Source organism: Cyclopterus lumpus, chromosome 21, assembly GCF_009769545.1.
Source record: "Cyclopterus lumpus isolate fCycLum1 chromosome 21, fCycLum1.pri, whole genome shotgun sequence".
Taxonomy (NCBI): Eukaryota; Metazoa; Chordata; class Actinopteri; order Perciformes; family Cyclopteridae; genus Cyclopterus; species Cyclopterus lumpus.
In genome coordinates this window covers 20,539,847-20,565,867 of record NC_046986.1, presented here as the reverse complement: position 1 = coordinate 20,565,867, position 26,021 = coordinate 20,539,847, and the positions used below count along the sequence as shown (strand labels likewise).

At 44.6% G+C, this 26,021-nt stretch overlaps 3 protein-coding genes across 4 annotated transcripts; 2 read left to right on the top strand and 1 right to left on the bottom strand.

Moving 5' to 3' along the window:
• The first annotated feature begins 2,949 nt into the window (after nt 1-2,949).
• Nucleotides 2,950-10,479, top strand: creb1b (cAMP responsive element binding protein 1b). 2 transcript variants are annotated; one of them, XM_034561455.1, is made up of 8 exons: nt 2,950-3,144; nt 5,636-5,745; nt 5,923-6,069; nt 6,155-6,255; nt 6,448-6,593; nt 7,006-7,191; nt 7,359-7,512; nt 7,656-10,479. In XM_034561455.1, exons 2-8 carry the CDS (start codon nt 5,644-5,646, stop codon nt 7,798-7,800), a joined length of 981 nt encoding a protein of 326 aa, XP_034417346.1. In that variant the 5' UTR covers nt 2,950-3,144; nt 5,636-5,643; the 3' UTR covers nt 7,801-10,479. The 2 variants fall into 2 exon arrangements, with proteins under 2 accessions (XP_034417346.1, XP_034417345.1); XM_034561454.1 differs by having other exon boundaries at nt 2,950-4,178.
• A 521-nt stretch (nt 10,480-11,000) lies between these two features.
• On the top strand, nt 11,001-20,860 carry ccnyl1 (cyclin Y-like 1). Its single transcript, XM_034561655.1, has 10 exons — nt 11,001-12,143; nt 13,899-13,973; nt 14,238-14,281; nt 14,459-14,559; nt 14,961-14,996; nt 15,084-15,135; nt 16,266-16,385; nt 17,143-17,309; nt 18,935-19,097; nt 19,232-20,860. Exons 1-10 carry the CDS (start codon nt 11,981-11,983, stop codon nt 19,346-19,348), a joined length of 1,038 nt encoding a protein of 345 aa, XP_034417546.1. The 5' UTR covers nt 11,001-11,980; the 3' UTR covers nt 19,349-20,860.
• Nucleotides 20,861-24,272: 3,412 nt separating this feature from the next.
• Nucleotides 24,273-26,021, bottom strand: fzd5 (frizzled class receptor 5). Its single transcript, XM_034561846.1, has one exon. The coding sequence runs from the start codon at nt 26,019-26,021 to the stop codon at nt 24,273-24,275; it is 1,749 nt and encodes a 582-aa protein (XP_034417737.1).

Here is a 26,021-nt window from a genome sequence, read left to right as displayed (position 1 = left end):
ACAATAAAAAGGGGGTTCTTTACGGCGCGTCGCAGTAAAATGCTATTAAACAGATAAAACACCGGCAACGAGCATCAGGAGGATTATAAAAGGAATTGCCTTGATAAACTCTGCGTATCTGCACCATGACACGCCAGCAGCTCTCTCTCCTCTCTGTCGCTGGGGAGGAGGAGGAGGAGGGGAGGCAGACTTGAGGAGCACATGGCTGGCTAGGGAGGAGGGGGAGGAGGAGGAGGAGGGGGGGGGGGGGGGGGATTACATGGCACTGCGGCGCCGCCATCTGGGGAGATTGGAGAACAAAAAGAAGAAGAAGAAAAAAAAAATGTCTCCCTCTGTGTCCCGTTCTGAGGCTTGAAAGGAAAAGATGGAAGAAAAAAAAAACATCAAATTAAATTAAATGAATTCAAATGGCAAAATGTTGTTCCTGCTTGTGGAGGCTTCTGCATTTTCCGAATCGGAACCTTTTATTGCCAAGTATGTTTTCATTCATTTCATTCAATTTGTCATGGCGGGTGGAGCAACATTGGACAGTAACATTCAACACAGTGCAAGAATTAAATATATAATTAAATATAAAATACAGTGTTTTCAGGAATTAATTGATTTTTCAGTATTAGTGCAAGTATTAGTGCACGTAGTAGGTATCATTTTGGGTTTATGTTGTTTTTCCCCCCACATCACAGCACTGTGTCACACCTGAATCAGTGTATTTCTATAAAGACGTGGCCTCAGGTGTGTATTCATCATTCGGTGGTGGAGAGTCTTGTACCAGTGGTTTCATGAACTATCCCATCCTGAGACATGCTGCTGCTCAGAATCCTGACTCAGGAAGGATTGGGTATAGCAGTAAACAAAAAGAAAACCGGGGTTTCGAGACCCTGGTTGGTTGGAGGCGCTAACTCGGTCCAATGAAGCTCAATCTCACAATGATGCATGATGCTTGTGTTTGTTATACGAGATATGTATTCCAGACTACCTGCAGATCAACGCCGCTGTCTGCATTCAAATGGTCTCCTGCTTCCATCTGCTGGTCGGCGAAAAATGTTCCTCTCAGCAGACATCTAGCATGAAGAGCACACAAGTCAATAATGACAGTAACAATGGATCTCTGTCTTCTCTCTTTAAGTGTCCCCGTAAGCCACGACAGGGTGCAATACCAGGACCCCGAAACTGAAGCAGCTAAATGGAATTCAGCCATCGTTCATTTTATTATTCACACCCGTGCTTTTGACACGTCAAAACATGTCTTCTAGTAAAAAGACCTATTTGCAGTCGTATCCATCCATGCAATGTGGAGGTGAGTGGATGGATACTGTCGAGCACAGCATCCGTGTTGCGTCACGGTGATGCGCAGCAGCCAGATGGTGGCACAGTGGAGCTGCGGAGAGTCTTATTTTTGTATACTTTGTGTACTCTCGCTGGTTGAGTACTACCTTGCCCTTATTATTGTAAGTGATCAGTCCACCCAATCACAAAACATGTATTTCCCCCCTTGTGGTGTGTCTCATCTAGATAGGTACCATTAGCATACATATATATACATATATATATATATATATATATATATATATATATGCTAATGTGACCTATCTGTATATATATATATATATATATATATGTGTATATATATACACATATATATATTATATATATATGTATGCCAATACACCTATCTGCATGAAACATATATATATATATATATAGGTGTATATATATACATATATATATATATATATATACAGAGGTCCCAATAGCATACATATATATATTATATGTATATACATATGTGTATATATATATATGTACAAATATACATATATATATATGTGTATATATATATGTATATATACAAATATGTATATATATACACATATGTGTATATATACACACACACATATATATATATATACACATATATATATATATATATATATATATATATATACAAATGTGTATATATATACACACACATATATATATATATATATATATATATTAGTGCTAGGCAAAAGATGAAAAAATGTAATCGATTAATCGCATGTTTTTCTGTGATTAACTGCGATTAATTGCATTATGCGCAAAAAGAATGAATTAAAAACTATTGTATTGCACACTTTTATTTTAAAGTAATATTATCAGAACAATATTTTTTTTTTAAATTCTGAACAGGTCTAGCACCCAAAAAAAAACACCGTTGGAATTTACTGTGCAGGGGACTTTTAGTCTGTAAAGCCTCTGAAAAAATAAAGCAGTTACACTAACCCCGCCGCCATCTTTGTAGTCCTTTTTATACAAATCGACGGAGCGTCTTGAGGCTCATCTGCGCCGTCTTTCGTTGTGTTTCTAATGCTGCGTTCACACCAAACGCGTTGCGAATATTCCGACTTCACTGTAAATTGTCCAGCGGTGGAAGAAGTACTCTGACTTTTAACTTAAGTATCAATACCACAGTGTGAAAGTACTCGTTCAAACTCTTCAAGTAAAACTAAAGTAACGATATACTTTAAGTACACAAAGTAAAACTACTTCAAGATTAAGCTATAGTAAAAAAAAAATCACAAGTCATTACTTAATAACTAGTATTATTAATAAAAGGTCAAATGTACAATATTTGCCTCCAAAATGAGTAGAAGTAGCAAGTAGAATAAAAATGAAAGTACCTCAGGACTGTAGAACTTAAGTACAGAAAATGTATTTAGTTATTAACCCCTTACTGAAATCGTCTACACTTATCTTTAGCTTACTCCAACCAAAACTCTATTTACAACTAATATATTAGATCAAACCAGTTTAAGTGCTAGTGAATAACACGCCTTTATGTTAATCGTGTTCACCTAACATGATATTGTTGTTTCGTTACATAATCATTAAGCCGCTTACTGTAAAATGTCATTTTGCCGAACGCTTCACGAGGCGGGAGGGTGTCGTTAAGTTCCGCTCCTCTTCGGTATTTTCCGCCCTATTCCGTCGCCGCGTCGGGCATTTCCGGCCAGCATTGCCGTCCGTTTTCTCGTCCTTCTCCAATCTCCGTGTTGTTGTTCCCAGTGACGCGGCGGAGGTGTAGCCTGACGCGGGCTCTTACGTGTCGGCCAGAATAAAAGTGGAGCTCCGGAGGCCCGGGAGTGACGAAGGGAGTCCGTATCGGTAAGAGGACGGAGCGGTGTCCGGGGCTCAGGGAGAGACGGCGCGAGGCCGCGAGAAAGCGTCGGTCTGTTCGTGTTCGGCCCGAAGGAAACAAAGAGATCATGGCGCCGCTGTGTGTTTGTAGCAGGATGGAGGGAGGGGGAGGCTGCGGCGGTTTGGAAGAAACGGAGCAAACTGTGCGGCTTTTAGTCGCGAACCAGCCAGCAGGGACCGTTCGTGTGTTAACGCGGCAGAAACTGTGATGGGACTTTAGCGAGGGGGGAGGGGGGGAGTTGTGTTTTCCATTTTTTGGGATATAAGCTCCTGTCAAATTATGCTTTGACAGACAGACTTATGCGCACATGTTTTGCGCCGTTTCCCCGTTAAACGGCTCAGTGAACCCCATCAGCAGCGATGTGTTTATTTATTTCTGCCACTTGCTCGATTTAAATTCGATGTTTGCAGATCTCGGCTTTCACACCCGCTAACCCGGTCGATGGCCACCTCGTTCGGGGTTACCATTCATTCGGGCTTCATAGAAACCGGCCCGGTTTTGCAGGCCGTCGCGTTTGGCCACACGTTGGGGGGAAAAAACCGTCAAAAGAGCCTGTAGATTTTTATTTTATTTTTTCAACACGCTTCTTGTATTTTTTTAAAAAAATGTTTAAAAAATAATAATATTCCCTAAGTTGTAACTAGTTTCCTCGTCTCCCGGTGCGCGCGCCTCGGAGAGGGGGGGGCGTTGCCGCGGCCATGTGGCTCCGCTGTCACACACGAGTGATGTTTTGAAAAGCAGAGGGAGAAAAGTGTGAAGCCAATCATGCGGCGAGAGAGAAGCGACGCGCCGCGTGAGATCACCGAGCACCGCGTCCCCCGAAGTCCGATCTGTGGCCCCGGAAGCTCCTGCTGGTGTTGGTCGTGGTGGATGGATGGATGGAGTAGAGATTCAGAGAGAGAGAGAGAGAGAGAGAGTGTGTGTGGGGGGGGGGGGTAGTTTCTACCAGACGTTACTATCGGTGGAGAGTACATTTACTCGAGTACTGCGCAATGTTGAGGTACTTTGATTGAGTATTTACATTATCTGCTACTTCTTGTGTATTTTGTTTTTGTTACATGGTCTATTTGTTATTTTACAACACATGGGTTGCACACTGATGTAAGCTGTGGCCCCTAAACACACACACTCGCACAATATATATATTTATACATACACACACACACACACACAAATATTCTATTAGAATAGATTATGATGTATACAGTTACTTATATCCAAAAATGTATACACATACAAATGTAATGAGATGTTGGTTTACAGTGGGGAATGAGGGTATTCAATCTGCAAAACCGTATAAAAAGAAATTTATTTAAACTTCTACACTACAACATATTGGGGGCAAATTTATTTGATATTAATCTGAAACAGGCCGTTCAGCATAATGTGTACTTGCTTGACATCTACATTTTTAACACAGTATTACTACACACTGGTATTGCTACCTTTTGTTAAAGTATATACTTCTTCCAACACTGATTATTAAAATATAATTCATGATTACGCCAATCACGGAGGATCTTTCACACTGCGAAAAAGATTGTTGTGTTTTTTTTAACTCTCGCTGGCTTCCTTTGTTCAACTGTATGACATTTAGAAAGGGTTCCGGTACACAGAGGTGTTTCGTCATGAAACTCATCTCAATTGTACAATCGTCTGTCATTTTATTTTTTTGAGACTTTTGCCTTCAATGAAACCCCGTTACCAACAAGGAATACATCTATTATAAGAAAACCAAATATGTCAATGTCCTTAAACATTAGTTTATGACTAAGCTGTAACAATTCAGAGGAACGTGTAACAACTCCTCGCCTCATTTTAGACCCTCAGGGGCTTTTCTGCCTGTTTTCCTCATATTTTCCACACAGTGCATTCAATAACATGCCTTTTTAAGATAAATTTGACACCACAAACAGCAGAAAAATGACTAGAGCAGAATCAACGCCTCTCAACAAAAACTGAGGTTCATAAATGTAGATTCCGTCCTGATTAGCGCCATTTACATTACTTTTATTTCATTGGACATTTTCAGCAGTGTACTGGAATTAATATAAATATATACACATTTTTAAAAATCTTGTAATGCATAAGAGCCCATTTATTATTATTTTAAAACATAATTTAATACCAAATCACTCTTATTCCCTATATCCCCTGTGAAATATTGTTTCCGCAAGGTACCCCATAACCGATGTAAAGCATTTTGGAAAAAAATGAAGCTTATTTGAAGGGCGATTCAGAGAAACCACCATCACTGATACTTTCACGTTTCACATTCTGCCTCCTTTGATGATTTTAACGTACCATCTGTTAACAGTTTACTGACCTGCTGTAAATATCTTCTAAAAGTGAACATTCATATTACAACACACACAGAGAGATCTTCTGGGAATGTTCTTGCAAAATGTTTGTTAAATTTTGTTTTTAAACAGCCTCTTCTCACATGTTCATCCTCAGCTCAGCCGATGAAGATGGAGTCCGTGGAGGTTCAGCAGGCAATGGAGATTGCTGTGACGGAGGCCGAGACCCAGCACATCACCCAGGCACAGATCGCTACTTTGGCACAGGTAAGGGGAGGCGTGGACACCGTCTGGGGATTGAACAGGTGGCCTTTGGCCGCGAGGCTCGGGAAGTGCAGCTGGTTTGGCCAAACAATATTTAAAAAATGCAAGATTTAACCCAGTTTTGGCAATAAAAAGCGCACATGGCAGACAGCACGGATCACGTCGCCTCTGAATTTTCAGGTAACCATGTCATCGGGGCACAACTCAGCAACAGGTCCCACGGTGACGCTGGTCCAGCTTCCCAACGGACAGACGGTCCAGGTCCACGGCGTGATCCAGGCCGCACAGCCGTCTGTTATCCAGTCTCCGCAGATCCAGGCTGTGCAGGTAAAACACACACACACACACACACACCATGTTTTAGCCACCGGGAAAAGAACATTACATCAGAGGTTTCGTTGGTTTGTTCCAGATCTCCGCCATAGCAGAGAGTGAGGATTCACAGGAGTCCGTCGACAGTGTCACTGACTGTCAGAAGCGCAGAGAGATTCTGTCGCGGCGCCCCTCATACAGGTAGTGTGTGTGTGTGTGCGTGTGTGTGAAAAACTTTCAGGAGACTGACAAAAACTATTAAAATACCTCAAAACTAAATCAAACTCTTCCTGAAAAGACTTTATTTTTATTTTTGACACTTTTTTTTTAAAGGCATCTAGCTGTATATGAATAATTTCATATCGTAGTAACTTCTGTTACTGTCCCCGACAGGAAAATCCTGAACGACCTTTCGTCCGACGCACCGGCCGTCCCTCGTATCGAGGAGGAGGAGGATGTCTCCGCTGTCGCCGCCACACATTCCATCACCACCGTCACGGTGCCCACGCCCATCTACCAGACCAGCAGCGGCCAATACAGTAGGTGATGGTCGGCTCGGCTGAGGCCGGGGACGCATTATGATGACATTCCCTGGTCAAACGTTACGGCTCGGGCCACAATTATGGGGAGCGTTAGGATTTAGCGATTCTATTCCTCCTTTTTATATATAAAAAAATATATATATATTATTATTATTATTATAATTGACATTATTATTATTACTATCATTATTTTAATTAATAATAATAATACAAAATAATGAATTCAGAACAGGATTGTAAGTCTTTTATATATCAACAGAGATGTAATAAATACAAAAAATACACTTATTAATCACAAGCCCTCACATAAGCTATAGCAATAGTTAATTGTTCACTAACTTGTTGCCACAACTACTTCATACGGTTTTCTCTCTCTCATCATTTCATTCCCTCTCGCCAAAACACTCAGTCGCAATCACACAGGGTGGAGCCATTCAGCTGGCCAACAACTGCACAGACGGAGTCCAGGGCATCCAGACCCTCACCATGACCAACGCAGCAGCGGCCGCCCAGCCGGGAACCACCATCCTCCAGTACGCGCAGACCAGCGACGGCCAGCAGATACTGGTTCCTAGCAACCAGGTGGTGGTCCAAGGTGAGCGCGGTGTGTCAAAGGGCTGATCTCTGGTGTTTTCGGTGCCTCGGTGGTCCATTACTTTTTGAATGCACGCGTTTGGTTTACGATGTATGCCATCAGGAGATGTTGGTCGTTTTTCTGCTGTTCAACAAGCAAACTATTCTCTAAAATGTGACACCTCTCAGCCGCCTCCGGTGACGTCCAGGCCTACCAGATCCGAGCGGCCCCCACCAGCACCATCGCCCCGGGGTTGGTTATGGCCTCATCCCCTGCCCTGCCCACCCAGGGCGCCACAGAGCAGGTCACCCGCAAACGGGAGGTCCGTCTTATGAAGAACAGGTATGAAATTCCCCCAAAAAAACAAAACAGGCCAGGTCGGTGATAGATGTAATGAAAACCTGAGAGCAGGATGACAGTAGCTCAATAATTATGCCCCTCGACATGAATAAGAAAGGCGACGTGTTTTCTCATCCTTCCTACAGAGAGGCAGCGCGTGAGTGCCGCAGGAAGAAGAAGGAGTACGTTAAGTGTCTGGAGAACCGAGTGGCCGTCCTGGAGAACCAGAACAAGACCCTGATCGAAGAACTGAAAGCCCTCAAAGACCTTTACTGCCATAAATCCGAGTAGTTCACGATACCGAAACGCCGATCCGGGCCAAGTCGCGTTTCACTCCTCTTCACAGACTGCCCGGCCTTCCACTTTGCACACGACTGGCTGATCCAGTCCCACCTTCTACTACCTTCTCCTCAGTAGGCTGTCGATGATTATCCATTTAAAAAGTCACACACACTCTTTCCGATATCGATACACCTGAAAGGAACACCGTGCTCCTCCCGACCATCGTAGAGATACGACACTGGATAACGTTTGACAGCTGAGTCCAACGGGGGCAAATACTATCCTTTAAAAAAAATATTGATATTCTACTTGGTCTCTTTTTGTCATCCGAGGCAGTTGCTTGCTTGCTCTTAATTAATGGACTCCTTGGACTGTATGGAAGCAATAACCCCTGACAAATTGCCCTTAGAGCATCACCGGTGTTGCTGTGGTTACCCGCAGCTCCGATGTAGATCAGCCTGACACAATATATTTCTAAATGTGTCTTTTCACTGTTCAACTTTACAGTCGCCGTGGTGAGTTCGCTGTCAAACAGTCGACCGGCCAGAATGATGAGACCCAACAACAACAACACAGATTATGAATACCAATGTACACATTGTTTCAGGATGTGAAGTAATTATGATTCTCAACCTAATCCACATCAACTTTTTCTAGCAACATGGCCCCCAGCGTCCAACGAATTGGACAAGTAAAAAAAAAAAAGAAGAAGGTGCGGTTACAAGGAGACCATTCGCACGCTGAGGCTCAGATTCATAGGAAGAGTAATGTTTTAACAACTTAGGGTTCCACATTTATAGCTTTATTAGCGTTAAACTCGCTGGCTGCAGGGAAGCAGCTCGACCATAATGAAGTGAAAACTAATCTGAATGTTAAAGTTATTACGCAACCTGGTTGCTTTGACTGACGGCACTCAAATCGGTTTTGCACACAGACACAAAGCAACATTTTAATGATGAATATAATATGTATACAAATATAGACCCAATGTATGTGACAGACACAGGATGTTTGTCTCGTAAAAAAATTAGCGTCTAAAAAGATAATAATAACCAGGTCAACACCAGAGACCTAAATGTTCGGTAACTACAGTAAATGGTGGTAAAACGTGGACCGAGACATACATTATCTTTTTTAATGTGTAGCAGATTCTTTGCGACGTCTACAGAAGGTATCGGCTACGACTACATGAGTTTAACACCAACGATCCGTGTTATGTTTTGTAGGGCTGTGTGTGCGTGCGTTTTTTTTCCGAGAAGATCCGTGTACGTGTTTGTCCGTTTTTATTTTTTTATATAACTGTACATAGACTCTACGGCATGTGTAGACCTGGTGTTTTTCCGTTTATTCGGTATGGAAAATGTTCTTACGGCTTGTATATGGAACCGACTTTTGCATATTTGTAACATGCATCAATGTATAGTAGAAGATGATGTAATCATGTGATCCACCAGGCCGACCAGTCATGGCAGCTAAGTGTGAGAAAAGGCCTTTGCTGGTTACAGTGTGGAGCGCTGGGCTGCGATCGTTAGTAGCGAGCAGGCAGGGTCCACCACATATATCAGTTCATTTTATTGTTGTTAATTTGAAAACTGCACAGAACATTGGGTGGTTTCAGACTCGTCCACACATGTGTTTTGAACTGGAAATGTGCTTTTATCTCAGCAAGAATGTCTCCATTAAGAGCTGCTTTTTGTTTTAATATCTTCCGGTTCATCAAATGAAAGCACAACTTTTCCTTCAGCTGTTTATTTTAAACGATACTCAGCATTTATTTTTAAGTTACACTCGGTTTTCATAATACAATAACCCAGTTTTTTTTTTGCTGATTTTAAACTGGAAATTTCCAAATTCTTCAAGTTGGGGGGGGCCCAACGTGCTCCTTAGTTTCGTTTCTTTTACATAAAGATCATCAGTTGGCGGGAGCTCTCTGTCCGTTTTATTTTTCTAGTTCACAACATGTTGATATTGTACAGTATATGTATTTGTTGTGTATAGAGGACTTAAAGGGGTCGAATCAGCTGAAGATGCCACAGCAGCACCATCAGGAGGATTTGAATGAATCGTCTCAAATATCGATCCACAAGACACGCTGCAGAGCACTCAAAACGTTTCAAAACCGGTGCCATTATGATACCTGAGATGCCAGAAGACTTTTGTACGTGTTTTCTGGCACAACTAAAAATAAGAATTTCCACCTATTGCAATTCACACATCTCGTGCTGGTGCTGAAAACAACAAAAACAGAGTAATAATCTTTTTTTAATTTGTTGTTTGATTACACTTTGCTTTCCAACAAAACCAAAAGTGTTTTCATGTCTGTGCCAGAACGGTTTCAATCCACAGGCCTCACTTGTGCATGAAACAGATTGATATCCATGTGTGTAAAAGTATATATATATATATACAGAGACTTTCTAGAACAGTGATAATGTTTTTTCTAACTTTTAATGTCATCAGTTTCTATATTGCCACTTTTACAGGTTATCAATTTTAAAAAAAAAACGCCATGTATTGTATAGTATCTTGTAGACGAGGTCACCAGATGATGCGTCATGTAGCGTTCGTTTCAACGTTGTCGCAGTATAAAACTATACCAGCCCGTTAATGGAAAGTGCTGTTACTCTGACATTACATCCCTCTTTTGTAAACACTTGCTACGTCGCAATAAACTTCTCTTGAAGATTGCTATGTATTGTGAATTAATGAAACAATCAGCAATCCTTTCATGACAAACACTGATGGACCATGATGGGGTCATTTGTTCACATAAAAAGACATTTAGTTAAAATACTCGTTTAGGTGTTGTTGAAGAGAAAGAAAAGGAGTATTACCAGTAAAATGAAGTATGAAAAGTAAAATACTCATCATGCAGACGTGATTAAAAAAGTGCATACAGTAAATATATTGCATAATGCATTCATGTGTACGCAGCATTTTAACGTTGCAGCCGGTCCTGGTGGAGCTACTTTGAACTATATTCATTCGTTTGGGTAATTAAATATATAGCAATGCATCATTTTTATTTTTAAAAAGTGATGTGTTTTACCTGTAAAATCTTCTCTTCCCAGTCAAATGAATGCATGCTATTGAAAAGGTAATATTAAGCTCAGCAAAATGTGACGTTGCTTGAATGAGGGATGCCGATTGGTGCAATAGATTAGAGGACGTGCATCAGTTTCCACTGTCAAAAAAGGGTGTGGGTCGGTGACAATACAAAAATAGTAGCGGCGAAACACACAGTTCATCCGTTTTAAATCGTCTTTAACAGACAGCTCTGTCGATCAATGGGCTGCTCCAAAAGGCCATTGTTTTGATATCTCAGCCAATGGGACTGAATGGGATTTCTAAGTAGGCGGGCGACAACATCCCGGTGCCAAGTGGTGCCGTATGTGAGCTCCGGCAACAGATGGCGGCGGTGGGGGAGTACACCCAGCATAGATCAGACAGGGTGGAGGCGCTAATGGGGGTCCGGACCAGCAACTAGACTGGGTTACCTAATGAAGAACTGGAACACGGCCTAGTCAATCTGACCTCATTGAGAATTTCTTGCCCACAGTCTTGGAGTTTTTCTTTTTTTCCACCATAATTTCCCACAGAAGGCCGCAGAAACCTCGGACTAGATTTGGCTACACGCCGACACAGAGTGGCGTGACGTCTGCGGGATTGTTCGGAAAATCTCGTGAAATGTTTTTCCCCAGAATTTAGCGGTTTTGAATACTCTTTATTTTTGAAAGTACATTGTGTTCTCTCGACATCCGTTATTTACGTAGAGTAGAAATAAAGTTGAGGACACAAGCTAACTTGTTAGCCCGCTGTAATGCTAGTTAGCTTCCTAGCAGCAAAACTTTTAGCATGTCGGAAGAATGAATTGTCGACTCTCCGTTTAACGAACAGCTGTCGATTTGTAGCTACATGAGAGAGGACGCTCGTTTCCAACGACAGGGTGAGCCTGCGTGGCTAACTCCTCTTTGGCTACAACCTACACAACGTAACGTCACCCTCAAATGGACAGGAATGCGATGCCGGGGAGTCGGCGGACATCGGCGATCTAGCAGGCACAGATAGTATCGAGCCAATACAGTCAAAAAAGCCCGGTGATGTTCATGAAGCCGGGGGGAGCTCATTTTAGCTAGCTACAACCCTTTACGCGACTCGGCCGCAAAAGCGTGAAGCTGCCCGCTCCGGGATGGGGAACACCGTGTCGTGCTGCGGCTCTCCCGAGTCGAGCCCACAACTACCGTCGAGGCAACCCACGGAGCGGCTGGAGGAGCTCCAGACCAGCACCGAAGTGAGCGACGACAACACCGTGCCCTACCTGCAGCACATCAGCGACAGGGAGGTCCCAGACGGTAGGCGTGCACTTGATCACCCAGCGCGCACCTGTGCTGGATTTAAACTGCTCTACGCTGTGTTAGGAGCACAATGTACTTCACGTCCATGCTGTTTGTTTGTTTAAAGGAGGGTTAATCGCGATATTGGCTCCTTCTTCACGTGATTCTTAAGCATACCGACTTTAATGACGGATAAAGCAAATATATCCGCCACATATGTGCACGCACACCCAGTTGCGTTCTAGTATAAGGGGGGGCACTAATACAGGCGCACGAACAAGAGCCATCTTTAGTGCAATAACTTGATGGTGCGTCCTCTTTAGCTAGTATCAGCGATGATGATTATGATATTCTTCTCACAATTTAGTTGCACTGCAGCATCATGTTGATCACACTGACGTCACATCACCCAGTCAGACATCAACGATGAAAACAAATCCCCCATATCTTCTTGGCGCCATATTTAACCACTTGGTAGATGAGCAATAATAAACAAACCCCTTATCATTTATTTATTATTGTCTTTTACCAACATCGGTTTTTATTTCCGTGTCCTGTTATTAAGTGGGTGTTGGGTGAGAAATTAACTAGAAATAGAGAGATCACCCCTTTTAAAATAAATAAACAATAAGAAATATATATACATACATACATACATAAATACATACATCTGTGCACAAACTGAGTCTTGTAATGTGCTACTCGGTGACAATCACTTTGCAGCAATATGCCCACTGTTCCAAAGACAAAGTTTTAACTAAGGTTAGCAAATAGGACTGCCCTCCCACTCTCAGTTTCTTTGCTGACACGCTGTGATACAGGCCCCTGATGGGGAAAGCATCTCAGAAATGTCCAAGTGAAGTAGGCCCAAGCTCAGTTTTGTGCTGTAAGTCCCAGTGTCGCCGTTCATACCACTCGTGTGTGTGTGTGTGCTGTTTGCTGAGAGCAGCTGTCGGCAGGGCGAGGGTCAGAATCTGTCGAGCGGTCCTCCCCGCATTCCTCGTGTCTCCTCATGCTGTCCTCGCCTAATCCCCCCCAGTCTTTTATGTAACATGCTGTCTGCTCGGATTTAGATAAAGAACACAATTCTCAAAGTCATGCTTGTGTACGAAACAGCTCTGTCTGTAAAGTATCTCAATGTTGGCCTAAACATTTTTTTTAAACAATACGATTCTAAACACTTCCATTTATATTTGGGACAAAAGACTGTTTGTCTGTTCTCCCTTTAAATACAGTTGCCTGCTGGGTGATGGGAATATTGGTACGTAAAGCATATGTGGTTCTGGTAGAAGTTCAGTGTTTGCTTTTCATGATAACACAGAGTGAGTGAAATATGAAAGTAATAGGAGCCCACGTCAATATGAGAGATACCGACTTTGATCAGAAAGTAAACTGTGAAGGAATCTGGCCTACGTTACAACACAAGCGTGATACAAAATTTGTGTTGAGTCTCTCGCAGTCTCCAACCCAAAGACGTAATCAGATACGCAATATCTTCCCTGGTCGAACCAAATCTGCACCTGCTCGTCTCGGCTGCTTTTATAAATCCAGAGGCTCGTGTTGCATTATGTCCTGACGGGGGATGAAGACAACACACAGAATCGCACTGCTACACTACTGTGTTTGAATCGTTGCGTCAGCTAATGGCTTTCTGTCCTCTCCGTTGGCTTCATCGCTGCCCACAAGTGAGAGCCAAGCTGCACACAGGGCGCCTTTTGTTTACAGATTGTCATTATGAAGCACTTATGTACACTTTATTGTTTTTTTCCTCAGAGCTGGCCTCGGAGTCCAACCCCTCTGACCACGCCCGGGCAGGCACCATCTTCCTTAGCAAGTCCCAGACAGACGGTGAACAATACACGCACGCACGCACGCGCGGGCGCAACTGTAGAGCTTGATTAAGTTGGGAGTGCGTCACATACCCACTGGAGCCACAGGCATCTCTAACAATTCAGTCAATAACTGATTAAAACAGGTCTTTTCTATCAGACTGCTGTAGATGTCTTTAATTCGCGTGCAATGCCACATCTGATTCTTTACAGGGTGCAGAATCTGAACGCTGCTGCCCGCTTCATAGCTCGGCTCTGTTGAACATTTCTCTTCTTTTTACAGTTCAAGACAAGAGGAAAAGCAACCACATCAATCATATCAGCCATGTAAGTGTCACAATCTGCGTGTCGATCCTCTGCTTATTTGAATTGATTGCATGTGCTGAGCTGTAGTGCGTTCGCTGACCTGCAGGGGGGGTTTACTCTGTGGATTCTATAGAACTAGAAGTTCCTGGGCCTGTGACGAGTTCAATGTGTTGACTGTGCGATTTCCAACTTCTCAAGGTATCGCCCGGTCCCCTGTCGAAGAAATACAGCTCCTGCTCCACGATCTTCATAGACGACAACACCGTCAGCCAGCCAAACCTCAAAAGCACAATCAAATGGTGGGAGAATTTCACACACACAGAGAAAACACACACACAGCCGTGTTGTCCAATATTCGCTCATCTCGCATGATAAAATCCCGTTGCATCACAGCGTGGTAATCCTCGAGTAATACTGAATGGTTGCGTGACTAAAGCAGATGCTCTCACGGCTAATTTAGGACCGTCCTCTGTGAGGATGTTTCTGTTAATTTGAAAAAACACATTTCATCGGGATTATCTCGGTGTGTTTTTAAATGGGGCCTCCCTGCTGAATGGGTGCAGATGTTTTGGTGTGACACACACACACACACAGGTTATTATTCTCCAATTGAGATGTTTTTTTTAATTGAAGCTTGTAAAGGCAAAAACTGCAACACCGTTTTTATCGTGCTCCTTTTTTTTCCCCCCTCTTTCTCCAGTGTGACGTTAGCAATATACTACCACATCAAAAACAGGTAGGTGTACACGCTCTATATGATCTCCATCATATCATTTGTATAAGCATGAATGTGTGTTGACAAACGTGCCCGTGTGTTCCTTAGGGACTCAGGCAGGTCGCTGGACATCTTTGATGAGAAGTTGCACCCCTTATCGGTGAGTATGTCAGTGAGACACTCGGCAAGACTTGAACGTTGAGTCTGAAACAGATTCTCAGTCAGACATGCTGGTAGAACAAAGGGGAAGACGCTGTCGAACCTTCTTCAAACTCGCGGTCATTATTTACCCCCGATGTGTCTACGGTGTATGAATTTAAGTCTCTTTGCTTGTTGTGTGTCAGGCTACACAACAAGCTGAGCTGAGCTCCCAGTAGGCCACAAACACTTCGAACACTTTGGACTTCGCACTGAACAGCACTTTAGCCCACCCACTGGTGCAATACTAATACGTTTAAGTACTTTTTAATTTTTTTTATTTTATACACTTTATCCACTTTATTCTATTTCTACTCCGTCTGTATATATAATATTCTTCTTGTTTTTTTACTCTTTTATCTTATTTCTGTTATTATACTACTTGTTTTTTACTTATTACTGTGAGCAATGCTGCCGTAATCCTGTAATTTCCCCACTGAGGGACTAATAAAGGATTATCTTATCTTATCTTATCTTAAAAGCGTCAGCTAAATTAAATGTAATGTAAAGTAACATGCATATCAGTGGGTCACCTCTGGTGGCTTTCCTAGTATACAAGATTTATTTACACGAATCACTGGAAACTTGCCTCTGATCCGACCAAAAATAAACACGCCGAGCAGCAAGCATTCTCCACTTTTTTCTTGGCCAAAACTTCATTTTATTGGGCATCACAGATAGAAAAGAAAGAGAACACACGCGTATGAGAAAGCAAACCAAACAAGACTTAAGAAAATAGGCAAAAACTAACAGAATTGGTCCCCCGTGAGAAACTCAAATACTCTTGCATGCGTGTCATTTAAATAGACATGACAAGGACACTGAAAGAGGGTCGAAGGGTTTGTCAGTCGGCGACGGCGTTAATGGGTTTTAACACCAGAACCACTCTGGTTCTCAGGTATCACTTCTATTCATACACGCAAAGACGAAGCTACCGCCTCTGACCTGTCGTTTGTGGTCTATTTTCAATGTTTATGTTGGCTTTTATTTCTAAGAATTAAAAAGGTGAATCGGTCTAGATGGACCGACCGCCTCGCGGCCGACTTGCTTCCTCCGGTCGTGTGAACTGTTTGTCCCCCCCCCCCCCCCCAGAGAGAGCCGGTGCCAGAGGACTACGCCGACGTCGACCCAGAACACAAACTGATCTACCGCTTCGTCCGAACGCTCTTCAGCGCCGCGCAGCTCACTGCAGAGTGTGCCATCGTCACTCTCGTAAGTCACACGGACACTTGTGTTTTTATTATTGCAGAGTTTAATGGACGCTTAGTTGAGTGCCAAATTCTTGGCACACCAGGCACGTCTACATTTTTTTGGCGTGAAGAGTTGTTGTACAAACTAAGACGGTTCTAATCCAATCAGACACTCTAGTCTATGAAATATTATATATGTCATTGGGTACCTTCAGAATCCAGTGTGAGTCTGCGGCCATTTGTAAAGAGGCTTCATTCAGTATTCTGTTGACTGGTATTAAAGTTGTTCTAAAATCTAGTGAGACATACATTACTCACAACTACAGCTGATGAAGTGTATGACAGACTTGTAGAAGAACGCAGAAGCAAAGTTGTGGTTAAAACAACGCGTTATTACCATAAACCGGTCACCAGAGGGCAGTAAACTCCCACAAACGGAGACGAGTGAGAGTCTGTGTTCTGATCCCACATCCACGGCTCTCCACCAGAGACCAGCGGGAGCATCACATCCGACATTTTACTGTGAAAGAATGAGCGGCTTTGCATTTAGATTGTGACGAGGAAAGAGCAAAGTAAAACAACTACGCCATCGCCCTCAAAGGTGGGCCCATTATACAACATTCCTGAAGTAGTGGGTATAATAGAGCTAACTGTGTATTACCAATGAACACAGGTAGAGGGGACCTGGCTATTCTCGCCGGTACATACAGGGAACCAATAAGGGAATTATTAAGGACTCAAATGCCAACTTTCAAATGTAAACCTTCCCCTGACTCAAGGTGTACTTGGAGCGCCTGCTGACGTACGCCGAGCTGGATATCTGCCCCGCCAACTGGAAGCGCATCGTCTTGGGGGCCATCTTGTTGGCTTCCAAAGTCTGGGATGACCAGGCTGTGTGGAACGTCGACTACTGCCAGATCCTGAAAGACATCACCGTGGAGGACATGTGAGTTGTTTTTTATTCCTCACGTCGCCACCACGAAGCTGAAGGCGGACTTGGTGACTCGGTGGCGTTTCGTGGTCTCAATCAGCCACACGTTAGCTGCCGCCTTTAGTTAAAACGAGACAAGAGCAGGATCGAGTGGCCTTTTGCTCGTAAAGTACCCCGTGCCATATAGCGGCTTCTCCTTTTGTTGTGTTTCACCATTTGTTCCCAGTCGACTGGTACATTTTAAGTCAATTATTGAAATGTTTAAATTGAATAATGTAAACGTCAGGGCATAGCACCAATGATCTGTCACTCGTAACGAATCAAGACTCGATAGTCTAACAACAACATAGCCGTCGGTGCTGTGAACAAGTTTTAATTGAATCATGGATTTGGAGACACCCTCTAGTAATGGCGTAGCGTTGCATTTGTCAAGCTTGTTTGGTTAATAGTTGTCATTTTTATAGCTAAATTAAAACGATGCTCGATAAATTCTTGTCGAGGCTGACGTTTCATATTCATCCCTTAATGTGGCCGTTTCAGTTTTTTGAGCTGCAGATTTATACATTTATTTATTTTTTAAACAAAAGGCGAGACTTCAAGTAATGCAACGTGGTTCTTATTCTGGCCACGACATATTGCTCGCCCCTCTGCATGAAAACACAACATGGAACAAAGATGCACTCGGAGCAGACGGAGGAAGAGAAGCGCTGGGGTTGGATGGGCTGCTGTCGTTCGGGGGCTATAAGCCGGTGAAGAGGCCCGAGGCACTCGGAGCACCCTGGCTTTATTTCCTATAATTGCTTGATTTGTGTGTGAGTGCGTGTGTGTGTCTGTGTGTGATTTGGAAAGGTGTGTGCATCGCCTGCATGCCTGTGAGCCGCCCCCATCTCTCTCTCTCTCTCTCTCTCTCTCTCTCTCTCTCTCTCTCTCTCCTTCCTTATCTCTCCTCTCATGTATAGGTCTGACCCGCACTCTCTGCTCTGTTTTTCATTGCCGTCATTGAAGTGTCTTTGTGAGCCTGCTCGGGTTCGGATGGGAAGAAGGGGCAGAGAGGGAGAGAGATAGACGGGGGAGAACGCGCACAGGAGGGTTTCTCAAGTGCTCTCACGGCTTCTACATAATGGCCCCCGGCTCTCGTCCACTCCATTAGTTGCCCCGGGAGACCAGACATCACACGCACACTCGCGCTCACTCCCCACCACCTTTGCTGACCAACAAAGCATCCTAGATGCCGTCTCCTTGGCGACCACCGTGTGCGTGTGTGCGTGTGTGCGTGTGTGTGTGTGTGTGTGTGTGTGTGTGTGTGTGTGTGTGTGTGTGTGTGTGTGTGTGTGTGTGTGTGTGTGTGTGTGTGTGTGTGTGTGTGTGTGTGTGTGTGTGTGTGTGTGTGTGTGTGTGTGTGTGTGTGTGTGTGTGTGTGACAAGTTCCTTCCGCTGACTTTACAGAGTAACCATTTCTTCACCTAACTACAGGTGGAGCAACATGTTTTCTTCTATTGAAACACTCATTGTGTGTCTTTTTAAAACACGATGAATCTGTCAAATACATTTTACAACATTTAATGCGCCCGCTCCTATTGATTGGGCAACACACCGCCACAGAAGATGGAGTAACCCTCAGGTGTCTCTCCACCCGTCAGGAACGAGATGGAGCGCCAATTCCTGGAACTGCTCCAGTTTAATATCAACGTGCCAGCCAGTGTCTATGCCAAGTACTACTTTGATCTGCGGCAGCTGGCTGATGACAACAACCTCAACTTCCCCCTGGAGCCTCTCAACAACCAACGCGCCCAGAAACTTGAGGTGAGCGGTCCTTCCTGTTTTTCCCAGTTGGCCCTGTAATTTTTGCCTTTTCTGGCCCGCTGCTCCAGAGCGGGTTCAGCACGTTCTGGTGGTGCAGAGGTCTCCTCAGTGACGGTGTGTTTTTGTCCGTGCAGGCCATTTCAAGACTATGCGAAGACAAGTACAAGGACCTGAGTCGGGCATCGATGAGGCGATCCATCAGCGCCGACAACCTGATAGGTATACGGCGCTCCAACGCCGTGCTGTCATAGGTCAGAGCGCCGCCCCCAAAGCCCAGCTCACCCCATAGCCAGGAACCCCGGAGACGCGTCGCCAACTCGCGGGGTTCCACGCAGCAGCATTCAGACTTGAACCGCCACTGTGTGACCCGGCCAGGCGGTAATCAGTGTCACGGCCGTACAGCGGCGCCATCGGAAACTCCGCCACACAACAATAATTTTTTTCTTCTACAAATACCTTATTTATTTCTTACTAGTCCCTTATTTCCTGGAGCGAGTGTCCGGCAGGAGTTGCTCTACTGCAGTCATCTACGAAAAATGTAATCCCCACAAATTTTTTTTTTTAATTATCCCGTTCAGCCTGGCGTTATTCCATATTGTAGTTGTTGTCAACAACTCCCACGAGACTACCAAAATCAACCGTGTTAGACTGTACTTTCTGACTTTGGCATCATTGGTTTTTACTGAACACAGATAATTCACTTGGCTCATCTGTCTGATTATTGAACGCTCAGTAGTTTCCTGTAGTTTCTCATCAAACAGGTCTAGAGTGCTACCTGCAAGTTACGACGACCTCCAGGTGGTTCGGGTTTGGGGGAAAGAGAGTAACCTTTTTCTTTATATGAATGTCTAATCAAGTGCTGATGGTAAATGTAGCGGGCGAGTTCTGTTGAAGACAAACTCCCAAATTGTCAGTGAAGAAAATATCCTTCCACCTAAACAGAAAAACCAAACCACCTCACAACTTCTGGATTCTTTTTAGACTAATACACATGTGGTGCTTCTAGTGAGGATCAGCTCTAAATAAACAGTTTACCGTCTACTACTACTACTACTACTACTATTACTACTACTGCTACTACTACTACTACGACTCCTTATACTACTACTGCTACTACTACAATGCATTCAGTAGTGACAAAGGCCTCGAGTACACAGACGATTCACTTCAATGTTGGTTTTGGTCTCTTTTTGTGGGATTTGTTGGCCATTAGAAAATATAGAAATCAAATCGAATGCAAACACTCCTCCTCGTTAATTGGAGTTACTTTTATGAGTGTAAAAAAAGTCAAACAAGAAGAACACGTGTTTACCGTTAATTCCAGTGTTGTTGGATTCTGATGCAGTAAATGATGGACGACCTTGGATTTGGATGGAGCACACGGCATGTCGGGCCCTTGAATTCATATTCCACGGGAGTTGTCAAACCCATCTGGGGTCAGTTTCACTCTCCAGATGCCCCTTCTAGTGGTCCAAAATAGATTCACAGATTCTGGATCAGTATTGCTTCGGAGCGGCTCGCTATAGCAGTTGAGTGACAGGAAGTAGGTGGGGTCCACCCTCAGTATTGTGCCCCTCAAACTCTTGCCACCCCGACCCTCAAAGAGCCCGTCGTCCGTTTACCGACCCTGTGCTTGTCCCCCCGACCAGAGCTTTCGAAACATACTCCATGGATACCGAGGGGGGTAAGAGAGGCCGGCGGATACTCCCCTCCTCTTTGCTTACTATGTAGGCTACTTAGCTGTGAATCTGTCTTGTTTTTAATTGAAAAAAAAAAAAAAAGTATTTTAAATAAACACTAATCATGTATAACAAAGGACATGTTGTGTGTTTGATCTGTGGCCTTTTTAGGGGAATCAATATGTGGTGGTGTTGTTGTTGTTGTTGTTGTTGTGGTGTCTGGCTAGCTGCGCTGTCTTGGCACAAAGCTAATGTAACCAGTACAACCAGTCTGGTGCCCTGAACCCTAATTAAGTCATGAAATGTAATGTTAGCCTTTCACAAAGAAAATATGTTTATGGCCTCATCTGCTATTTCACACAGACAATATTATTATTATTATTATTATTATTATTATTATTATTATGGTATATCATCTGCTAGCTAAACTGATCATAAGGCGAGTGACATCAGGTGTTGAGTTTTAGCCTTTTCAGCTGTCATGATGCTAACTTCTGTTCTTTATTGTTTAGGATGCAAACACACACACCCTGTTGGTTTAAGTAAAGGAAGTACAAGAAAATGACGAATGCAGAAATTCGTACGGTCCTTCTGAGTAACTGATGTTTTTATCATCAATGGATCAGCGGCGATTTGGAACGCATTTAATTAGCAGGATTAGCCAAAAACATGACGTCTACCCATAGTGTGAAATCATCTGTCTACATATCTGAAAACAATTGATCCGTCATTATTGATTCCTGAATGAATGTGCTGCTTGTTGACGTACACAACAGAATGTTTCATTGTATTCTGGCAACCGCCTTAAAAGATGGAGGACGCCGACCAGTGGGCCGACCAGTGGGCCGTCTCACGGGCGGCGGGACAACAAGAGCCTCATGGAAGTGTGTGAGATGTTGATTTTAATTTGTATTAGTATTGTTTGGGGCTGCACGGTGGTGTAGTGGCTAGCACTGTCGCCTCACAGCAAGAGGGCCGCGGGTTCAATTCCCGGTCGGAGCGGTCCTTCTGTGTGGAGTTTGCATGTTCTCCCCGTGGCAGCGTGGGTTCTCTCCGGGCTCTCCGGCTTCCTCCCACAGTCCAAAGACATGCTGCAGGTTAATTGATCTCTAAATGTCCCATAGGTGTGAATGTGAGAGTGAATGGTTGTATGTCCCTACATGTGCCCTCGATGGACTGGCGGCCTGTCCAGGGTGTCCCCTGCCTTCGCCCTATGTCAGCTGGGATAGGCTCCGCGACCCTAATGAGGATAAGCGGTATTGAAAATGGATGGATGGATTATTATTTTTATTTTCCAGCTCGTCTTACTGGCCTAGCACAAGAAATATCCGTAGTAATGTATCTCCGGACATTTGAATGGAAACGGTTAAACGGTCCCTTTGTGGAGAGATTCTGAAGCGCTCTTTGACTGTGACACCAAGTTATTTAGCAATTATTAATTTCTGGTAGAATATTGGCACGAATTCCAGTGTTCAGATACATCGAACAAAAAAACCACCAAATATACAGAAACACACCGAGTTTATCTCAAGTTCAGAGCGCCTCTGTTTTAATTCCACAATATGAATCAAAATCTACAACACTTTCTTTTTTGTCATATCCTTCCAGGAACTCAAACCAATATGAGAGCAGATTTACACGGAGACGCACAAAAAAAAGTGTTTGCATCATCATCATCATCATCACTCGTACAGTCCCGTACACACGCACATCGGCCTAATAAATTATTGATCTCTAGCACGTTGTCTAAACAACACAGATTCAGACGATGGAATAAACTCTGATGAGGAACTCTGAGGCAGCGCGCCTTTTTTTAATACTTAGTTTCTTTCAAAGACGAATAAGGAAAACAACCCTGAACGTTGACCTCTGAGTGACCTCTGTCAGTCCACGTTGGACCACAGAGCCCTGCTGTGAATCCAGTCCTGCAGAACGTTGGTAAACACAGCGCTGGACAGATTCACGTAATGGACTTAAACGGTGTGAATATAGTCAATTGTGATTTTATTTTTTTTCAAAAGTATCTTCCAAAAGTGCATTTTGATGCTAAAAGATGTCAAAAGTAATGACAAATATGTTCATGGTCCACTTTTCTCAAACCAGCAAATATTGAACTTAAAATGGTACATATGTTTGTTTCTTCCTTTTTAAAAAATGTAAATGATGATCAATTAGTACTTTTGATTAATTAATGAAGCAAACTGATTAAATATCTAAGCTAACATTTACGGTCAAAATGTCCCTATTAAAACATATTAAAGCGACATAAGGGGAAGAAATAATATGTTTATTAGGTTTTTTTTGTCTTGCTTGTGGCCAGTCACCATGGGGATATCTTTAAATAGTTAATATATTTGCCCTGTTGGCTGGAAGAAACTAATCTGCAGTGTTAATAAACATGAGAAAGTTAGGATTTGAGAAACTTGACCATTTCTACTTTAAATTACATTATAATTGGAAGATTATTAAAATTGTTGCCGGTTAGCTTTCTTTGTTGATCGTCTTGTCCACTAGTCGACTCCATCACTAGAAAAGAAGAGCAATGGTGGACAAAGTGAGGTCCAGGGACATTTTACAGGTCCTTGAGTTGGTATCAGGGAGTCCACAGCAGCATTGTCAAAACAGAAATCATTAAAAAAATGTGAATAAATAATTAATCCAATAGCAGAATTGACTTTAGCCACTATTTTATTGAGTCATAGTTGTTGTGAGTTTTGGTACAAAATCTTAAGTGACTGAGGGTCTGTAGTCTAATGTTAATCTCTCTGGGGGGGGCACTGCTACTGTCAACCAGCAGATGGGGGTAGAGGCCAAGTTCAGTTTCATCCTGCAGCTTTAACCTGATCGCTGTCAGTTCCAGTCAGTTCTCAGGACTCAACCAACTACGGAGCTGGAGGTCATAACGCCAACCGTTAACGAAGGGAATCCGGCGGTTGGACATCATATCAAACACCAGATATCAAACACTGACATGAAACATTTATGTACAAGTTCATACAACTCAAATTGGCCAAAGATTGGCTGCTCTGGCGTCCGACACTTTAGCTTGTGGCATCGGTTGGTTACAAACTAGACATATCACATTAGACACCTTTTTTTTTCTTTTTTTTTACAGCAACTTTATACAATATATACATCAATAAATAAAGTTTGTTTTTTCTCTCTCTCTCAGTGCTCAGGATAAACAGACAGGAAGAAGCGTGTGTGTGGTTCCATCATGGAGCCATGTTGTTTTTTTAGTGTCAAGTTTGGTCATCAGCTCGACTGCTGAGAGAAGCAGTTTGAGTCACTTGTCTCAAAAGTCAGACTCTTTATTTTAATATTCTGTCGTGCTTAAATTACCCAGGTTGGTTGTTTCAATGTTCCCCTTTTCACGCTGGTTCTTTGTATTTTTTTTTTTCTCACAATCGTCAAATTTTTGTGAGCGCTCAAACGTCCGCTCTCTCTTGACGTTTGGATTCTTAAGTTCCGGTACCTCCTAACCGCGCCGGTCCCTTCATATATGCGACGGAGCAGCCTTGTGGTAGATCCCCGATGTCAGCCCGGTCCCAGTGTGTCCGGTCAAAGCGGTGCTGGCCTCACTGTACATGGAGGGTGGAGCGGTGGCTTTCTGCGGCCAGCAGGGGAAGCATCGAGCCACAAACCTCCTCCAGGACTCCAGAGTTTTCCCGGACCAGATCCAGACCCCCGAGGTGATGCCCACCACCAAGCACATCAGGTACTTGAGCATGAAGATGGCGTAGTCTGGACCCACGCCTAAGCGCTGGCGCTCCGATGGGCAGGAGCACGCCAGGGCTCGCTCCCAGCCGGGCCGGTAGTGCTGCTCGTAGACCAGGCAGGCCACCACGATGGTGGCGGGCACGGTGTACAGCACCGTGAAGAGCCCGATGCGGATCATCAGCCGCTCCAGTTTGTCCGTCTTGGTGCCGCCCTGCTTGATGATGCTCCTGATGCGGAAGAGCGAGACGAAGCCGGCGAGTAAGAAAAGTGAGCCGGTGAAGAGGTAAACCACGAGAGGCGCGAGCACAAACCCCCTGAGATTCTCCAGACTCTGGTTCCCCACGTAGCAGATTCCGGCCACGGGGTCCCCGTCCACCGAGCTGAGGGCCAGGACCGCGATGGTCTTGACACTGGGGATGAGCCAGGCGGCGAGGTGGAAGTACTGGGAGTAACCTGCAATGGCCTCGCTGCCCCACTTCATCCCCGCAGCCAGGAACCAGGAGAAGGACAGCACCACCCACCAGATGGAGCTGGCCATGCCGAAGAAGTACACCAGCAGGAAGACAAGGGTGCAGAGGGCTGGGCCGGTGGTGTCGTAGAGGATGTGCAGTTGGTCGCTGCCGACGCTGCCGCCGGTGCCGCACGCCACCCGCTCGTGGCCTGCCACCAGTCGGATGATGTAACCCAAAGACACAAAGAGGTAGCAAGCGGCCAGGAAGATGATGGGCCTCTCCGGGTACTTGAAGCGCTCCATGTCAATGAGGAAGGTGGCGACGGTGGTCAGGGTGGAGATGAAGCACAGCACCGACCAGAGGCCCACCCAGAAGGTGGTGAAGGCGCGTTCGTCGGTGGAGAAGTAGGGCTGGTGGCAGGGCTGGGCGCAGTTGGGGAGGGGGCCCGTCTGGACCTGGCCGTACAGAGTGTTGGACTCTCTCTTGATGGGGACCAGCGGGTCCCGGCAGTGGCACGCCCTATCGCACTGCAGGGGGATGGGGGGTCTGGTCCGGCCCTTCGAGGTGGGCTTGGGGAACGGCGGCGCCAGGGTGGTGGCCTCACTGCTGTTCTGGTCCATGCACAGGGTCTCGTCGCCCAGCTGGGGAAGCTGCTCGCAGCTCATCCTCTCGGGCCACTCGAAGCCGTACTGGCTCATCAGAGGGGAGCAGCCCCGCTTGGCCCGTTCGCACACGGACCGGCAGGGGGGCAGCGGCTTGCGGTAGTCCGGCAGGCAGATGGGGGTGTACATGCTGCACAGGAAGAAGAGCAGGTCCGGGGAGCAGCGGATCCGGACCAGGGGCCAGAACTGGTGCACCTCCAGCCCCACCTCCTCCTGGGTGTCGTGGTTGAACTGGTTGGGCATGTAGGTCAGGTTGTAGCCGATGCCCCTGCACATGGGCACAGTTATGGATTCGCACACCAGGTCCTTGGAGGCTCCGAACGCCAGACCAGGACACCGGAACAGCAGCAGCAGCACGAGGAGCCGTGGGAATGCCGGGCCGTGCCGCACGTGAGATGACATAGAGAACAT